The 19,819-nt window shown below is 45.1% G+C and overlaps 2 protein-coding genes across 2 annotated transcripts; one reads left to right on the top strand and one right to left on the bottom strand.

The window, feature by feature from the left end:
• Nucleotides 1-10,671: 10,671 nt before the first annotated feature.
• On the bottom strand, nucleotides 10,672-13,165 carry LOC147982173 (uncharacterized). Its single transcript, XM_087516226.1, has 2 exons — nucleotides 11,420-13,165; nucleotides 10,672-11,088 (listed from the first exon to the last, which is right to left on the bottom strand). The coding sequence occupies exons 1-2, from the start codon at nucleotides 13,163-13,165 to the stop codon at nucleotides 10,672-10,674; spliced, it is 2,163 nt and encodes a 720-aa protein (XP_087372352.1).
• A 2,447-nt stretch (nucleotides 13,166-15,612) lies between these two features.
• LOC147982172 (disease resistance protein RPS2-like) lies at nucleotides 15,613-19,308 on the top strand. The gene is made up of 3 exons (XM_087516225.1): nucleotides 15,613-16,626; nucleotides 17,635-18,151; nucleotides 18,284-19,308. Exons 1-3 carry the CDS (start codon nucleotides 15,613-15,615, stop codon nucleotides 19,306-19,308), a joined length of 2,556 nt encoding a protein of 851 aa, XP_087372351.1.
• Nucleotides 19,309-19,819: the final 511 nt, after the last annotated feature.

Raw genomic sequence — 19,819 nt, 5'->3', positions numbered from 1 at the left:
TCACACGGCCATACTCTCCTTTTGTCAGATGACCGCAGATGATATTCTTGGCAGTAGAGTCCAGTTGAGTGAACTTCTTGACATCAGCAGCAGTGACACCTTCTCCAGCCTTGGGAACGCCGTTCTCGACGACATACCATAGGTCGACGTCAATGGCTTCAAGATGCATGCGCATCTTATTCTTCCAGTAGGGATATTCAGTTCCATCGAAGACGGGGCACGCAGCGGAGACTTTGATTATCCCTGCAGTCGACATGGCTAAAACTCCAGGTGGTTAAACCGAATCACACAGAACAAGGGAGCACCTTGCTCTGATACCAATTGAAAGTGCGTTATATCGACTAGAGGGGGGGTGAATAGGCGATTTTTATGAAAGTCTTCAAAACTTGGGAGTTATGAAGACAAACAGCGAAGATTTTGCCTATTACTATGCAGCGGAAGTTAGATTACACTAGGCAAGCCATGGTCGAGTATTCAATAAAGTGAAAGCACAAAGATAAACAGCTGTAGTGTAATAAGGATCAGGTAGGAAGAAGTTATGAAGCCAAACAGATCATACATTCACGTTGTGAAGACAAAAGATAGAGCAAGCATGCAATGGCTTCACGATGAGTAACAGTAAAAAAAAGGAAGTGAAGATGAAACCGGTGACTCGTTGAAGACAATGATGTGTTGGACCAGTTCCAGTTGCTGTGACAACTGTACGTCTGGTTGGAGCGGCTAGGTATTTAAACCTTAGGACACACAGTCCCGGACACCCAGTCCTGAACACGCAGCTCAGGACACCAAGTCCTCACCGTATTCTCCTTGAGCTAAGGTCACATAGTCCTCGCCCAATCACTCTAGTAAGTCTTCAAGGTAGACTCCCAAACCTTCACAGACTTCGTTCACTGGCAATCCACGATGTCTCTTGGATGCTCAGAACGCGACGCCTAACCGGCTGGAGGATTCACAGTCCTCAAGTGTAATAAGTCTTCAGATCACACAGACAAGAAGACTTATGTGATGCCCAATGTTCTCTGGCTCTAGGTGGTTAGGGCTTTTCTCCTCGCTAGGAATTTTCTCTCAAAGGCTTCGAGGTGGGTTGCTCTCAAACGACAAAAGCCGTGCACTGAAATCTGAGCAGCCAACCGTTTATGGTTGTAGGGGGTGGGCTATTTATAGCCACTTGGCAACCCGACCTGATTTGTCCGAAATGACCCTGGGTCACTAAGGAACTGACACGTGTCTCAACGGTCAGATTTCAAACTCTCATGGCAACTTTACTTGGGCTACAAGCAAAGCTGACTTGTTCGGCTCTGCACAAGATTCGCTCTCATGTCTTCACTCGAAGACATAGGTTTTTGGTTTAGGCATCACTTCAGTCATTCTGACTGGTTCTCCTGGACCCCACTTAACAGTACGGTGGTTCCTATGACTCAACACAAAAGAAAAAGAACTACGAAAGATCTAAGTCTTCGAGCTCCATAGGCTTCATAACGTGTCTTCTTTTGTCATAGTCTTCAATGTGAATATCTTCATATACCACCTTTGGCTTCAATGTCTTCATTCATTTTTAGGGGTCATTTCTGGTAGTAAAACCGAATCAATGAGGGACTTCTACCTGTGTTATCCTGCAATTCTCACAAACACATTAGTCCCTCAACTAGGTTTGTCGTCAATACTCCAAAACCAACTAGGGGTGGCACTAGATGCACTTACAGCAAGGCCCTTGGTCGTCCTGGCATCGGCCCCAGGATGGCTGCAAAGAAGAAGAAGAAGCCTGCTGCGGCCGAACCCGATGCACCAAGGCAGGAAGCACATCCCATTGTCTTCCCAGCCAGTATGACTGGCTCGAAGCCAAAGGTCAGGTCAACCGCTTCAGATCTGAAGAAGACGAGGACTGCTGAGGCTGAAGCCAGAAAGAGGAAACATCCTGAAGCCTCTGATGCTGCTCCCTCCAAGAACAAGCGCAAGACCAAGAAGGATCGGGCTGCTCCCACAGAGCCCTTAGTTGTTGAATCTATCTCAATGGTTTGCCCTTCATCTACACACCAAGAGCGTCAACTGATTGTCCATGAGCCTGCTTCCACAGAGGCTCATACAGCTGAAGACATTCCAGCAGCTGATCCCACCGCTGCTGAAGACATTGGTCACCATGACAATGTTGAAGATGATGTAGTTCTTCCTCAGATCGAGCACCAACAGGTATCATCGTCTGTGCTTACGCACAGCAAACTCATCAGCATTGGTTGTCCTCTGACGCCAATTTCTCAGGATGCATCATGGGCTGATCACCCACAACAACAAGTCACACCACCCCGGCAAGAAGAAGCAGACGACTTGGAGGCCCAGCAAACTCCATCTCCAAAGGCGTCGCCAGCGTTCCGCAGGCTTCGCAAAGGATCAAGGTCTCACGTCCCTCCTTCCAGCATTCCAGAAGGAGAAGTGCCTCACCAATCTGTTGCACGTCAAGTGTTTCCAGATGCCACTCCCACTGTGACTGAATCCGAAGCCAAACTGGTTGAAGATGTTCCGGCTGCATCAGCCGATGAAGAAGAAACCCCAAGAGTTGCTACACCCCCGTCTCACCAAGAAGCTGTTCTCGAGGAGAACGTGTCTGTGTCCGACCCTCCAGCTCATCAAGTGGAGGTTGAGAATCTTGAGGCTGCCACCACCAACACAAATGAAGCCAATGACGTAGTCATGGCTGAAGCAAATGTGGAACCTACAGCAACCCATGCACCAGAAGTCAGTGAAGCCAATGATGCTACTGCTCCTGTTCCTGCGCCTGCTGGTGGTCCTCAGTTTGACTATCATGTTGAGCATAGGCCTCAGGTACAGAAGCCAATGCCAAGGTTGCCCAGGTTTCCAGGTCCTGCATCAGCACCTGGATCCTTTAATGTCAACGGCTTCAAAGCAGACAACGCCTTCTTCAATAGCTCCAAGAACCCCTACTCAAGGAAAAGAATATCTTCTGATCAGTTATGGAGCTATCCGCATCGAAGTTATTACCCTTGCATTCTGTACAATCAAGGTCGCATCTTCCCTCATATGCGTCTTGACACCAAAGCAATAACTGGTCTGCCCTGCTTGGAAGAAGCTCTTGATTGCTTCAAAGAGGTTGGATTGTTGCCTTTCGTCACCGACCAAGAGCACTGGAACGAAGAGTTGCTGCTCCAATTTTATGCCACTCTTCACATTCGTGGCTACAACAGAGATCTGAAAACTTGGGTCCTTGAGTGGATGACCAGAAATGTTCATCACGAAGCCAAAGCCTTTGATATCATTGAGCTCACTAGTCTGCCCACTCCTGGAGATCTCTATGAACCTGGTTGTCAGCTTCACAGTGAAGCTATGGAGAGCATCTTTCAGAAGCCTGAACTGAACATGAGTCAGATGCTTAGCATGATGAAGCCTTTGCCTGCAGATGCTGCATATCCTAAGGAGTTCTTTGTTGAAGACCTTGAGTATCTGCCACGCACTATCTATCACATTATAAGGCGAACTCTCTGGCCCATCAAAGGACATTCTCCACATGCAAAGCTGAAAAGTGCAATGAAGACTTTGGTCTTCTATATTCTTCATGGCAAATGCTTCGATGCACAAGACTTCTTCATCCGCCAACTTGCTGCATCAGGATCTGATCTTTTTGGCTTGAAGTTCTACGCTCCATGGATAATGTAGCTGATCAAACTCCACTCAGCTATCTCATATCAGCCCTCTTCTCGCAATCATCGAATCTTTCTGCCTGACGTGGATATGTCCATTGAAGCCATCTATCCAGAGCCTGCCAAGGAGCCTCTTAGTCTTCAGAATGCTGAGCATCAAAGTTTCTCTCAGAACATTGAAGGAGTTGAAGCAGTCACTCGTGTTTATCCTCTGGCTGGTACTACACGTGCACCTCATCGTGCCCTCACTGAAGCCACTGACAGCACTATTGCCCAACGGCCCAAGAAGCGATCTCGTGTTCTCAATGACCAAGAGCTTCTGGCTGCCCTTCATCAGAAACAGGATAGGCATCATGACTGGCTAAAGCGCCAAATGCAAAGCCTCTTGGTGGATGTCAACCGCATCCACAATCTTGCCACCAAGAACGCCTTTGTTGCCCATGAAACCTGTCGGCGTACATGGAAAGGGCTGACGCTTATGTGTTCTGAAGATGATCTTCAAGAGGATGGCTTCCCTGAATGTTTCAAGTTTGACTCCACACCTCCCCGAAGGACTGTGCTGCGACGAACTCCGTCTCTTGAAGACTCTGAGTTCTCTTCCTCCGCGGCAACTGTGAATGCCAGAGTGATCGAGGACGAACACGATGCTACTTCATCGCCCCTACTTCAGCACGCATTGACACTGCCCCGAGTTCGTCTGCACCGCCTAACAACACCGACGACCTTGCTGCTTCACCTACTCCTCATGGGAACGAGTAGATGCTCTATGTCTTCAAACCTTTTTGGTCCTTACTGACAAAAGGGGGAGAAGCATATGAGTTTGATAGTCTTCAAGCGGGTCCATATGGGCGGTTACTTTATGTTTTGCCTAGTGTTTACAACTCTCGTTTTGATACATTTGGTTCTTTGAGTTGTAACACTTAAACTCGATGGTCCTCTACTACTTACTTGCTATTCTGTGATGCGATGATAAATTCCGCATGTGCGACAATAAATTCCACACTTAGATCATTTGCAGACGTCCATTTTTCATTATGCATGTCATTATCTTCACATACTTTTCATGCATGATGAATTGTCATCATAAGTTGAAGAGGATCTCCACAAGTACAACCTGCCATGTGCATTTGCATTCCAAAAGCAAATTCCTTATATGCACATCTTCAGGGGGAGCCCTTGCAACTTATGAAGACAATTCCTTATCCTTTACAATTTCACATATTATATTCCCCGTTGAAAACTTCAACTAGTTTGTCATCAATCACCAAAAAGGGGGAGATTGTAAGTGCATCTAGTGCCACCCCTAGTTGGTTTTGGAGTATTGACGACAAACCTAGTTGAGGGACTAATGTGTTTGTGAGAATTGCAGGATAACACAGGTAGAAGTCCCTCATTGATTCGGTTTTCCTACCAGAGATGACCCCTAAAAATGTATAAAGACATTGAAGTCAAAGGTGGTATGTGAAGACATTCACATTGAAGACTATGACAAGAGAAGACATCGCATGAAGACTATGGAGCGCGAAGACTTAGATCTTTCGTAGTTCTTTTTCTTCTTTGTTGAGTCATAGGAACCACCGTACTGTTAAGTGGGGTCCAAGAGAACCAGTCAGAATGACTGAAGTGATGCTTAACCAAAATCCTATGTCTTCGAGTGAAGACTATGAGAGCAAATCTTGTCCAGAGTTGGACAAGTAAGCTTTGCTTGCATCCCAAGTAAAGTTGCCGTGTGTGTTTGAAATCTGACCGTTGGAACATGTGTTAGTTCCTTAGTGACCCAGTGTCATTTCGGACAAATCAGGTCGGGTTGCCTAGTGGCTATAAATAGCCCACCCCCTACAACCATAAACGGTTGGCTGCTCAGAGTTAAAATATGGCTTTTGTCGTTTGAGAGCAACCCACCTCGAAGCCTTTGAGAGAGAATTCCTTGAGAGGATAAAGCCCTAACCACCCAGAGCCAAAGAGTGTTAGGCATCACTTTAGTCTTCTTGTCTGTGTGATCTGAAGACTTATTACACTTGAGGACTGTGAATCCTCCAGCCGGTTAGGCGTCGCGTTCTGAGCATCCAAGAGTAATTGTGGATCGCCGGTGAACGAAATCTATGAAGGTTTGGAATTCTACCTTGAAGACCTACCAGAGTGATTGGGCGAGGACTGGGTGTCCTTAGCTCAAGGGGAATAAGGTGAAGACGAGGTATTCTGAGTTGAATCTCAGCCTCCCTAACCAGACGTACAGTTGTCATAGCAACTGGAACTGGTCCAACAAATCATTGTCTTCAATGAGTCACTGGTTTCATCCTTCCCTTCCCTTTACTTACTGTTGGTTCTTGTGAAGTCATTGTACGATAGCATCACCATTCGACTTCACTAAATGATTACGCTTACTGATTGGCTTCACAATATCTTCCTACCTGATCCTTACTGCCTAGCTGCTATTAGTCATTGTGCTTTCACTTCATTGAATAAGTGACTATGGTTTGCCTAGTGTAGTCTACCTTCCACTACATGGTAATAGGTTTATTTCTATCGTTTGTCTTCGAAACTTACATGTTTTGAAGACTTTCATAAAAATCGCCTATTCACCCCCCCTCTAGTCGATCACTAGCACTTTCACATGTCCCTAGTGCTTCCAAAAGTCTTCTTTCCGTTCATCGCATTGGCCGACAACCATGTATTTCTTGAGTTTCACCCTTACTTCTTTTTTATTAAGGATCGGGCAACGAAGAAGGTGCTATATCGAGGTAGATGCGTTTGTGGGCTTTACCCTTTGATTTCGGAGATTAGAAGATTCAATAAACAAGTTTTCAAAGCCACCAAAGTGTCTTCAACACGATGGCACGATCGTTTAGGACATGCATCTTTTTCCTTAGTTGAGCGATTACTTAAGAAAAATAAGCTCCCGTATGTTGGCGAGCGTGATGTTGAGACAATTTGTGATTCTTGTCAAAAGGCTAAAAGCCATCAATTACCTTATACAGTTTCTACCAGTATTTCTACCAAGCCTTTACAACTTGTTTTCTCTGATGTTTGGGGGTCTGCCCCCTCCTCTCTTGGTAGACACACATATTATGTGAGTTTCATAGATGATTATAGCAAGTTTTCATGGATCTATCTTCTTAAGAAAAGATCGGATGTGTTTCAAGTGTTTCTGAACTTCCAAGCTCTTGTTGAGCGCCAATTTGATTGCAAAATCCTTGCTCTCCAATCTGATTGGGGAGGGGAGTACGAGAAGCTAAACTCGTTCTTTCAGAAAATTGTCATATCTCATCACGTGTCATGTCCTCACGCTCATCAACAGAATGGGTCTGCTGAACGCAAACACAGACACATCGTTGAAGTCGGTCTAGCTTTACTAGCTGGCGCCTCCATGCCCTTAAAATTTTGGGACGAGGCTTTTCTTGGTGCGGTACATATCATAAATATGCTCCCTAGCCGTGTCATAAACCATGAAACCCCCATTGAGTGTCTCCTTCACACCAAACCCGACTACACAACCCTTCACGTGTTTGGTTGCGCTTGCTGGCCGAATCGCCGTCCATACAACACTCACAAGCTCATGTTTCGCTCTAAGCAATGCGCTTTTCTTGGCTATAGCGCTCAACACAAGGGTGTCAAGTGCCTTCACATCTCCACTGGTCGCATTTATATTTCTCGCGACGTCATTTTTGATGAGACAAAATTTCCTTTCTCTTAACTTCATCCAAATGCCGGTGCACTCCTTCATAAAGAAATTCCTCTATTACCATCTAGCCTTACCGGCATTTCTCACGGGGATAATGATTATAGTGATCCAATATTGACTAATGTTCATAACCAAGTGCATGAGTTCTATGATGACGTAGATGAAAACGGCGCAGAAAATGGTGCACCAACCATCCAAAACGGCGAAGAAAATCTGCAAAATACGCCATATTTTATGTGTCCAGGGTTGGGGGAACAGATCTTCCCCAGGATCAGTTCCACTGCAGCCTGGCAGCAGATCCTCCTCGGGATCGGAGTCGCATCATGAGGGCAGCGCTGCGCGGGATTCCGCGTCGCCCGACGGCCGACCCAGCAGCGGCCCCCTGTCTGCCACCCGGCGCGTCGTCACGGGCCGCCTCCACCACTCGGACGCCCCCACGCGGCACACCGAGACTAGATGGGCCACTGATGGCCCCCGCCACTACGTGCGCCGCCAGCCGACAGGCGGGGAGTCGCCTCGGCAGGAGACAAGCGCGTCTCCCCGGGCAGATCCGGCCCAGTCCGCTGGTGCTGCTGGCGCACGATCCGGCACGATCCCGCAAGGATTCGCCTCATCATTACGAGATGATGGGTCTGCGCCGGATGTCTCCCGCGGCCCAGGATTGTCTGCGCCTGATCCAGCCACATCTCCAACGCCTCCACCCCGTGACGGCACAGAGGATCCGTCTGGCACGGTTGGCAGCGAGGCGGGGACTGCCATGGGATTCTCCTCGGGTTCTGCTGCCCCTGACGCTGCAGCATCGGGATCTTCTGCACCAACACCTGCTGCTGCTCCACAGACACGTCTTCAAAAAGGGGTAACAAAACCAGTTAATTACAAACAGTTGACAAAGTTCAGTTTAGTTTGCTCCACAGATGAACCAAGGACTCTTGGCGAGGCACTCAGCGACAAAAAGTGGAAGGCAGCCATGGAAGAAGAACACATGGCACTCCTCAAAAATAAAACATGGCATCTGATTCCCCCATGGCATGGTAAAAATTTGATTGACTGCAAGTGGGTTTTTAGAATCAAAAAGAAGGCTGATGGAACCATTGATCGCTACAAAGCCATACTCGTTGCAAAGGGCTTTAAACAACGGTATTGTATAGACTACGAGGACACCTTTAGTCTAGTTGTTAAAGCTGCAACTATTCGTCTTGTGCTCTCTATTGCTGCTTCCAGGGGATGGAGCCTTCGTCAGCTAGATGTCAAGAATGCGTTTCTTCATGGCGTTCTGGAAGAGGAAGTGTATATGAAACAACCTCCTGATTTTGAAAACAAGAACAAACCGTTTCACGTGTGCAAGCTTGATAAAGCGCTATATGGACTCAAAGAAGCCCCCAGGGCGTGGTACTCCAGGCTTAGTCACAAATTGCAAACTCTTGGCTTTGTTCCTTCTAAGTCTGACACATCCTTTTTTATTTACAACAAGTTGAAAACATCCATATTCGTTCTTATATACGTCGATGATATTATTGTCCCAAGCTCATCTGATGAGGCTATATCAGGACTGTTGAAGGATTTAAATGCTGAGTTTGCTCTCAAGGATCTGGGTGACTTGCACTTCTTCCTAGGGATTGAAGTTAAGAAACAAGGTAACAGTCTTCATCTATCTCAGGAAAAGTATGCCACTGATCTGGTAAGAAGAGCTGGGTTACAGGGGTATAAATCTTCATCAACTCCATTGTCCAGTATAGAAAAATTGTCACTCACAGAAGGAGAGCCCTTGGGTCAAGATGATAGTACCATGTACAGAAGTCTGGTAGGTGCACTTCAGTATTTGACCTTGACAAGACCTGATCTTTCATTTGCAGTAAACAAGGTTTGTCAGTTTCTTCATGCACCCACTACAACTCACTGGACTGCTGCAAAACGTATAGTGGGATATGTGAAAGATACAGTCAATCTTGGTCTCATATTGCACAAGTCTTCATCTACACTTGTTAGTGCTTTTTCTGATTCAGATTGGGCAGGATGTTTAGATGACGGACGATCCACTGGTGGCTTTGCAGTATTTCTTGGTCCAAACCTAATATCATGGTGTGCAAAGAAACAAGCCACTGTATCAAGGTCCAGTACTGAAGCTGAGTACAAAGCTTTGGCCAATGCCACAGCTGAAATCATCTGGGTTCAGTCCATATTGCGAGAGCTTGGTGTAAAGACTACTCAAGCTCCATGTTTATGGTGTGATAACCTTGGTGCTACTTATTTGTCTGCTAACCCTGTTTTTCATGCAAGGACAGAACATATCGAGATTGATTTCCACTTTGTCAGAGAACGAGTTGCAAACAAACAGCTGGAAATTCGGTTTATTCATTCTCGTGATCAGGTTGGAGATGGATTCACCAAAGCTTTGCCCACAAGAAACTTTGAAGAGTTCAAGCGTAATCTTAACTTGACCAAGTTGTGATTAAGGGAGGGTGTTGAACATAACATTGGTCCACCTACGTGACAAGGTTCGGAACCTTCTGGAGATAAGCACCGCACGAGGAGTCCAACTAGATAGACTAGGATCTTTAGCTATTCGCATATAGTTGTAACTTCCTTTATCTCTTTCTCTCCAAGAATGTAATCTGAACCAACTTTGTACGCTATACCAGAAGGTCGCGACCAGGCTATTTAACACGTAACCGTCGCCCGAGGATGGGTACGACGTTCCTCCACAGAGCCAACTTGATATATCAATTATCAAGGAAAACAGCAGAGTACAAGATGTATATCAACAACAGACCCTACTAAAACAGATGATCAACTGGCGCAATGCCTGCATCGATGCGGAATTGAGCCAAGCTCGTGAAAGAGCGAGCAGGACAGTGCCTCACCTCACAGAACAAGCTCGTTTGCAAGTTAGCACGGTTGTCAGGATCGGGATAGCCAACAGTATTGCTTCTTGTCTGTGGTTAGTATCAGTTCATGGGACTGTATCGTAAAAAACATGATACTGTGAGATTTTTTTCCCAAGAGAATATCAGAATGAGACGTAGGTTATACTATGAAGCAACAATGTTTTTACTTGAATTAACTTAATTAGTGATCCAGATCACATACACGAGTCCCGTACAAAATGCAATTCCGGCGTTCCAAACTCAACTGAGGCTCAGTACACAGTTGCTGCACTGTGTTGGCTGTGCTTATATGTTATAATATGTGGGAAAATAGCCACCAAACTAGAGATAAAGTTATTAAACAAACACTAAAATAGGCAAAAGCTAGTTGGATAAGCTGGATTACGGTAACTCACCACGCTACCAAACACAGACTAGGAACACACGATCTGTTATCTGTATCAGAGATGTTGTATCAATCAGATTCACTCCCTTTGTGAGGCCTATATTTTTCCACAGGAGGGGGGAGTCCATGTGCCTGCTGAAAGATTCTGCGTGATGCCGAGGAGCGCAGTATTCCCCATTCCTGTCTGACGCTGGTATTGGGTTGGATCTGTTTAGCTAGGAGGGTGGGGTCCTCTCCCCATACATCTGGATGGTCGACGGTGGTCTTGCCTTGGATCTGTTCAGCTGGGATGATGGGATCCCTTCTCCATCCATACAGAGGGTCGACGATTATAGTACCCACCTTCTCGTCGATTTCACATGGCTCCAGGCCAATAGCCGTGAGCTGACTGCAGGCGCTTCTCCATTCCCTAGGGTCTCTCTTATTTGACATGGCTCGACCAAGGGCGCATAATGCTAGGGGCAAGCCGCCGCACCGTGAGACCATCTGCTTATCATATACTCAACTAAGTTAGTTCAGGGGCAACTCTTGTTTCCACACGAATGGTATGTACTTGAATGTTAAATATATAGCTATTTCTTTACATAAATACACAAATAATCACTCCTTCCAAGTTATACTAATAATATATGTAAGTTATGAGGCACAAAATTATACCACCGGAAACTTTCCTTCAAACATGAATTCAACGGTATACTTCTTGGGAAACATAACTCATATTTTAGTGGTCAATCTGATGATCAAAATTTGAACCTAGTACGTGTAGGCCTTATAAATTGGAAAGGAAGAGCATATTTGATAGGTGAAATATATACACCTGCTTTGCAAGATGATGAACTTGAGTATGATCATCGATGATTCCAATCCCAACCTTGTCTTTGAAGAGGCTCCATGCATCATCTTTTCCCAGACAACGCATCTCAATGACGTCGGCGGGATGACACCCCATGAGGGCACATGCAGCCTGACTCCTCGTCGCCAAGATGATCTTTTGCCCCCTACATGATAATAGTGGCAAGCCAACAGCCCACCAATTAAGGGGCTCTCTTATGTCATCTAGTAACAATAAGAAGCTCTTGTCTTCAAGATAGTTGAAGATATGCATGGCTCGGGAAAGCTCATCAAGTGATGACATCATGGCCAAATCTAAGCCTAGATTGACAGCGATAGCATGTTGCACATTGTTCACCACGCATCCAGTTCCAGCCCCAACGAACATAATGTGCTCGAAGTGAGCGTTACCTTTATAATCACGCATGAGCCTAAGAAGAGTTGTCTTGCCCACGCCTCGCGTGCCCCAGACCCCCAGTAATAGGGATCGGCCACCCTTGTCCTCGATGAAATAGCGCACCTTATTGTAGGAGCCTGCCATTCCTGGGAACCGATCATCTTGCAGGGTTTTGCAGCCGGACGGTCGTTGCACTGGTAGTATTTCAGGCAATAATGTTTTTTCTTCTATGGTGAATTCTCTATCGATGAATACAGACCAGAATCTACGGTAGAGTTTCCAAGCATCTTCTTCGTCCAAGCACTCCATTTTGATGGTATTGTCGTGGTTGCACCCCATCTTGTCACACAAATTCATGTTCCTTGTTGTTAGCACAACTTTACGCTGTTTTTGCCGTGCCAACCCTCCCTGAAGGGAGACTACAACACTCCCCAACGGCAATGGTATGCCCACAGCTTCCAAATCAAGATACTCCCATAGATCATCTAACAGCAATAAGAAGCTCACATCACTGAGGTGATCACGAATGATATTTGCATGGGAAGTCTTATTGTGCATTAGAGATAGTCCCATACTGGTGGCAATTACCTGCTGCACCTGACTAACTGTACATCCAATGCCAGCACGAACAAACATGACATTTAAGGAACCATCAGCATACTCTGAACGAGAATCACTAACCAGCTTGAGAAGGCATGACTTTCCCACACCACCAGTGCCCCAAATCCCAAGCAATCCAGAGTCAGCGTCAATGGCATTAACAAAACCAATCACCTTCTTCGTGTAGAAGTTTATCGTGCCCTGCAAATTAATTTTTGGGTGCAAGAAGTAGTCTCCTTGCCTGAGGAGATTATAGGCTGTGTTGAGCTCCTGGCATACTTTCCTGCTTAAGTGGAGCCTCTTTGAATAATTCAAGCCGCACCTGCCATACCCAACCTGAATATCTTGCTCCGTGTGTTGCAAAGCGTCCACGCTGTTAAGCCAATGGATGCATTGTTCAGAACACAGGAGTGGATCCAGACGACGGAGGGCCATTTGCATCACATGCAGCTTCGCAACTTCAACCCCAAGATCCTTCATACGACCGGAAATTTTAATAATGGAACCTAAATTATGAACAATGTCCTCTGCCATTGCCAGCAGAATCATCCCATGCATTCTCCAGTGGGGAAAAGGAATCATCTTATACTTTCTGATGATAAACCAAACAATAGAAACGAGAACGATGCTTACTATCATAACCATTTCTGTAATCGTTGCATACATGCTCATGATGAGGAGTGTGATGAGTGGATTAACAACCAAAAAACTTATTGCCCACACTGTTGGCTCCATCTTCTTCAAACTGCTCAATTCTCAACTCTAAACTCAATAAATTGAGATGTAAGGTTTTCCACAGATCTGCTCAGAGCCTTCATACACCGGCATAGGCCAAAGCGCCCAAAAAAGCATTCTGCAATCAAACAAGCAGATTCGCAAGCTAGACCAGAGGAGGTGTGGGAACTTTGAGGGGGGGGGATGGATAACTAAAGAGACACATATGCAAGGAGGAAGGAAGATAGCACTTACGTACATCAGGAATTCGATAGGCATCCTAAATCGGTGACATTGTTGGGACGAAGATGAGATCTATGCGTCCATCCTATTCTTGAAACTCTAATATGTATGGTGACTTGCTTATTTTCTCGCAAGAGAAAAGTGATATGCCTGGTGGCTTTTGTGTTATGGCTGGTTTACTTGAATGTTACCAACTGCTCCTGCTGCATGATCTGTTCTGTACAACGTACGACCAGGCCCTCGCACCCTTTGCATTCATGTGGCCGGACGACGGCATTAAGCCAGGCTGTAGATTAATGAAGTCAGCCATGCTGTAAAAAGAAAAAAGTAATCAAGAAAGAAAAAAAGGCCTGCCATGACACTAACCTATGACCGGCCGGCAAGCGAAATAAAAGAGGGAGACAACGCCCTAAATAACGCTTGTAGGAGGCATTGTTTGGTTAGGCCAGATTGGGCTGGGAACAGACTGTAATCCATCTGTAATAAACAGAAATCGCTGAATATGGCCAGAATATTTCTGAGACCGAATTTTTGAAACCAACTCTGAGGCCAACTCGGTCGACAAAACCAATGTGCCCCCAAATATATACGATTGGTCCATTAAGTAGCTTAGCCTAAGCCATGAAGAAGCTGTCAAGTCGAATTGTATTTTGTGTTTGTAATTATTCTATATCTATTTGACATGCTGACAAATAATTTGTAGTCCATCCATTGCTACAGAAGATGTAACATACATTTTCCCTGGAATAATTAATTTTGCCGCGAAAGCCTTAGTTTGTCCGTCACCACCTAGCCACCGGCCTGGCTAAACCCCAAACTGGTGCCAAGCTGCGCTTTTTCTAATATAGTGGTGCCAACTCACTACTGACAAGGAGGCGTATCCGGTCGACCCAGGACCCCGTGTCGTCCCCCTCACCCCCCCCCCCCCCCCATCTCCTTCTCCTCGCCTCTTCACCAGCTCCCCCCCACCCGCGCCGCCGGCCGGGGCCGCTAGGCAAAAGCCCCTCGAGTGGCTGCCGGCGGGCCCTGTGCTTCACGCGTCGTGAGGGTCGGTGCGGGGTGGTCTCGCTAGGCGGCGGAGTCGGGCGGGCGCGCAGATCGGCTGAGCGGCGGCGGCGGCTCACGGCCGCGGTGTCCTCATCGGGACGGTGACGCTATGGGGGCGGCCCATTGCATGCTGGCTACGTGCCCCCGGCGGGGGCGGGTCAGATCAGATCAGACCCCGAAACTGCGGTGGGCGGCAAGGTGGGCCTGTCTCCGGTTAGATCTGATCCGGCCGGTGCAGCCTCTCCCATGCGCGGCATCGGTAATTGGTGGCAGTCTCGTGCACACGATGCTAGATGGAGGGTCCTTGAGCAGATCCGGGTGAAAACCCTACTCTTGGCACGTTGCCAAGGTCAGCAATGGCGACGTTTTTCTGCGTCGTCCCCTTCTCGAAGGCATCATCATGAAGAAGCTCTAGACCTCTATCCTCTACCTCCGGGGGAATCCCTAGATCGGAGCGTAGATTAACAAAGCCAGCCATGCTGCAAAAAGAAATAGGCTATCATGAAAGAAAAAAAGCCTGCCATGACACTGACCTATGACCGGCCGGCAATCTAAATAAAAGAGGGAAACAAGGCCGTAAATAACGCCTGTAGGAGGCATTGTTGGGTTAGGCCAGATTCGACTGGGAACAGACTGTAATCCATCTGTAATAAACTGAAATCGCTGAATATGGCCAAAATATTTCTGAAACCGAATTTTGAAAACTACCTCTGAGGCCAACTCGGTCGACAAAACCAATGTGCCGCCCAAATATATGTTGGGCCATTAAGTAGCTTAGCCTCAGCCATGAAGAAGCTGTCAAGCTGAATTGTATTCTGTGTTTGTAATTATTCTATATCTATTTGAGATGCTGACAAATAATTTTTTGTCCATCTATTGCTACAGAAGATGTAACATACAGTTTCCCTGGAATAATTAATTTTGCAGCAAAAGCCTCGGTTTGTCCGCCACAACCTAAGCACCGGGCTAAACACCAAAAGCTGTGCTTTTTCTAATACAGTGGTTCCAAGTCGCTACTGACAAGGAGAATGTAACAATTGGAAGTAGAAATAGATGCATAAACTCACCTTTAAGTGCTAATAACCAGCCGCGCGCACCATAGTCTACTGTTTGCAGGACCTTATATTTAAATTTGATGAACAGAATTTAGAGGAGAGTAAGGAGTAAGTGTGAAGAAGATGGAGCTTGACCCAGCAACATGGATCAGCATTGCTGCTATCTGTGCTTCGGTTCTCGTGGCTATCAAGTGGTGGGATCCCATAGCAGTTTATCTTGGATACTCCTTCGGCGTTCACCGCCATGTGGAGGATCTTGGAAGAAAGGTGGAGATGCTGGGCGTGATGCAAATCAACCTCCGCTGCCAGGATCCCTTCCCATCTTCTGCAGAGCGCATCAGATGGCTCCAGAGCGTGGATGATTTGCAAAACAAAGAGGGAGAGATCAAGATTAGGCTTCACAAGTACAGCCTATCTTATTTTAAGAGGTGCTACATCGGTAGGGAAGCCTACAGGCAGCTCAACAAAGCCAATGAACTCATCAGCCAAGGCGACAAATTAATGCCAGAGGTAAAGGCAAGCCCACGTCCTGTCCGCCATGTCCAGCCACAAGAGCTGCGAGCTCCATTGCCGGGGATGGAGGGCTCGTATAAGAAGGTGCTCGATTTCATTAAGGACAATAATGCAGAGTCTGCATTGCTTGGGGTTTGGGGCATGGGAGGCGTGGGCAAGACAACCCTTATCAATCTGGTAAGTGATTCTCGTTCGAAGTATCATGATGATTTTGCCGAAGTACTGTTTGTTCAAGCTGGCAAGGGATGCTCTACAGTTGCTGATTTGCAAAAAGCTATCGCCATTAGTATAGCATTACCTCAGACAGGCAACCAAATTTCCCAAGCAAATATCATTCATAACCACCTCAGGGATAAGAGCTTCTTATTGTTGGTGGATGATCTATGGGAGGATCTTAATCTGGACGAACTAGGCATCCCCTCGCTTGATGTAGTACAGCCACACCGGCGTAAAGTTGTGTTCACAACTAGAAGCATGTGCGTGTGTAGCAAGATGGGATGCTGCTGCCCTGAGGATACCATCCAAATGAAGTGCTTGAGTAAACAAGACGCATGGAATCTCTTTGCTCAGAAGGTGGGAAGTGAAATCTTTGATGATAAGAAAATTCATAATCTTGCGAAAGAGGTTAGTTCCGCATTAACTCCAGCCCAAGGCAGTGATATTGATGAATTTAATTAGTGAAGCTTTTTTATATAATACAAGTTTGTTAATGATAGTGGAATCATTAATTTAGGTTGTAGAAGATTTAATTTATCAGTGGAATATACATTGTCTACACATGCATTAATGATCTTCTAGAATTTTAATCATTTATGACAACAAAAGATGATAAGAGAGGCCAACAAAGTTTTTTTAGTTGAGGCTGCCAAAGTTAGAATGTGAAAGCTGATTTTGCTGAAGTAGATGCCACTACACTAACTTTTGTGCGTACTCTGCTATGTTTAGATTACAAATAGTCATATTTTTGGATGAATTTTTGTATGTGTACATAATAATAGCTTGACTTACATCCAGGATTTTTGAGAACTAAGAAAATAGAAAGTGGTAATTGGTTGCCCAATTTAATTTCCTAAATGGTGGATTTCCTATATCTACACCCATTTGGTCTGATCAAGCACTTGTGCATTTCAAAATTTTCTCCAAAAAGTCATGGTATTATAACATAATGAAGTGTGAGCACATGTAAGAACTGCATACAAAAAGATGTATATATTGTATCACGTACCGCAGACACAACTATCAGAAGCGTTGGTTTGCTATGAGACACAGTTTTCTAATATATATGTCATTTTACAGCAGAAGATTCCACTGACCACACTAATGGTTCTTTGTAAAAATAGAAGATTTCCAAGGATATAGACATATTATAATTCTTAAAAGCTAATTAAATTATAAAAATTAATATATTTAAACAGCGGGTGTAACTTAAAATATTTTATACGTATAAAGTAGGCCTTTTTTGTGCCGCCCGGTAGTGGTGTCTGCAGATACCGTTGATAGCAACATTTCTGCCTATGATTGTAGTTCAATTTTCTTTCCTTCTAATTGCATAAGTATACTTTTCTTTTGCCGTGGTTTACCACATCCACTTCATACAACCATATCTTACTTATGTAACTAAATATTCGACAGATAGTTGAGGAGTGCAACGGCTTACCAATGGCTTTATGCACACTCGGTAAATTTATGTCGCCCAAGAAAGATCACAGGGAATGGAGAACCGCCAGAGATCTGCTGAGGAATTCAAAACTCCATGAAATCACTGATACCCATGAAGATTTATTCAAACATCTACAAGAAAGTTATAATAATCTGACAGCTGTTATGAAGAAGCGTTTTTTGTTATGTTCTTTATGGCCTGAAAATAAGAACATACCAATGAAGATACTTATAAGGTGGTGGATAGGACTTGGTTTGTTAAATGGTCCTAATGCTAGTGATGTGGGCTATACCCTCATTAATGACTTAGTGCGTGCATCCATGTTGGAAAAAGGTGACACTAGCATTGACTCCACAGAAAATTCACATGTCAAGATGCACACCATGATGCGACTGATGGCTATCTGGATTGCGAATGAACATGGATACAAGACCAAGTGGTTACAAAATTCCCCATATAGAGCAGCCTTGGCCGAAGAGATGTGGCACACTGTGGAGAAGGCTTGGGTATCAGAGGAAGACACATCAAGATGGCGTCAATGGTCTTCCAACGTTTGTTTCCCAGAACTCAAGGTGTTGGTGGCTCAACATGTCTTCTCGCTTAAACTCATTCATTACTTCCAAAATATAACCTTTTTAAACTTGGAGGGGACGGAAATAATCGGATTGCCTTTTGAGGTATGCTCATTGACCGAACTGCAACATCTCAATCTTTCTGCAACAGCAATTGTTCTCTTGCCTCTAGTACTGAGAAAGCTTTCAAAACTCAAGTACTTGTACATCAGAAATAACATGGTTCTTCAAACAATACCAGAAGGGCTTATCTTGGGACTCAAAAGTCTTCGAGGGCTGGACCTTTTCCATACTGGTGCTAGTTTCCCTAACGTCCTGCAAGAATTTGCGAGCTCCACCATAGATCTGGATATGCTCGGCTATACTGTGCAAACAATAGCAGAGATAACACAACTGGGACAATTGAAAAGGGTGTGCACACAGGCACTCTGCATGGACCATTTTGAAGATGAGAAACATCCGGATATTATTAACTTGCAAATTTTATCCAAACTACAAGAGCTGCGAGAATTAGCCATTGTAGAGAGCTCTCACAGTCAGAAGTTATTGGTAGCTGAAGGTGGCCCTAATTATGATCAATGGCTACTCCCTTACATGGAAATCTTTGAACTGAACAATCTTCTAGGGCTAGAGAAAGTGACGTGGAAAAATGCAGGGATGGACATCAGAGTGGTTAGTATCTATAAATGTGATAAATTAAAAGATGTGACATGGGTTCATCACCTTGAACACCTTGAGCAGCTCACAGTTGCACACTGCAAGGAAATGGAAATATTGATTGAAACTGGAGAATCGCCACAAGGTGTCAGCATGAAGCAAACGACGTCAAAAAGTTTTCCTCGGCTGATAAAGCTTAAATTGGAAGAGCTGCCAAAGCTATCCGTGATATGCAAGCAAGCATGTGAATTTGAAGAGTTGTCTTATATTTGTGTAACTCGATGCGATGAAATGAAGGATATCCAAAATCAAAAGTACAAGCAGAGTATGATCAAGATAGATTGCAGCGAAGATTGGTGGAATCGGAATAGCTCAGGGAGATTTATTCCCTACTTCGATCCAACATTTTCCTCCTAGCGGGCCAAGGAGAAAAAAAACATTTGTGCGTGCTTTTGGCCTCGCTTTTATCATGTTATAGCCATCTTGTAATTTCAAAAGTGCTGACAAGCTGTCAATTATGTTTCTCACGGATTGCCTCTATAAATGGAGTACTGATGATATCACTTCACCTTTGATTACATGTAGAAACGTTGCATTTAGAGACTTGTCAATAACATGGGCACATGCTTGTATGCCCATCAAAAGTGTTTCTTAGTTTGTGTTTACTACTGTCTTGCATCAGTAATTAATGTCTTAGCATCAGCAAAGTAAATACATTTTTCCATTTATCTTTTCACTTGATTTGTGGAAATTCTAATTCGAACGATTTTGTGTTTGTACGCAAGGTAGAATGCAAGAGCGTGCAAGCTTCCAGGCTTGAGACTTGGTTTTGCTCGAAACAACGAATCCCCCGTCTGGCAAATTCTACTGGATGCCTATGTCATGAAACCTATATCTGAAGTTGATTATGTTACGGATAAAGGAAGCA

The sequence above is a fragment of the Triticum urartu genome, chromosome 3A (genome assembly GCF_056163025.1).
Source record: "Triticum urartu cultivar PI428250 chromosome 3A, HENAU_Tu73, whole genome shotgun sequence".
In the NCBI taxonomy this organism is placed as follows: Eukaryota; Viridiplantae; Streptophyta; class Magnoliopsida; order Poales; family Poaceae; genus Triticum; species Triticum urartu.
This window is presented reverse-complemented; position numbering and strand designations above follow the sequence as displayed.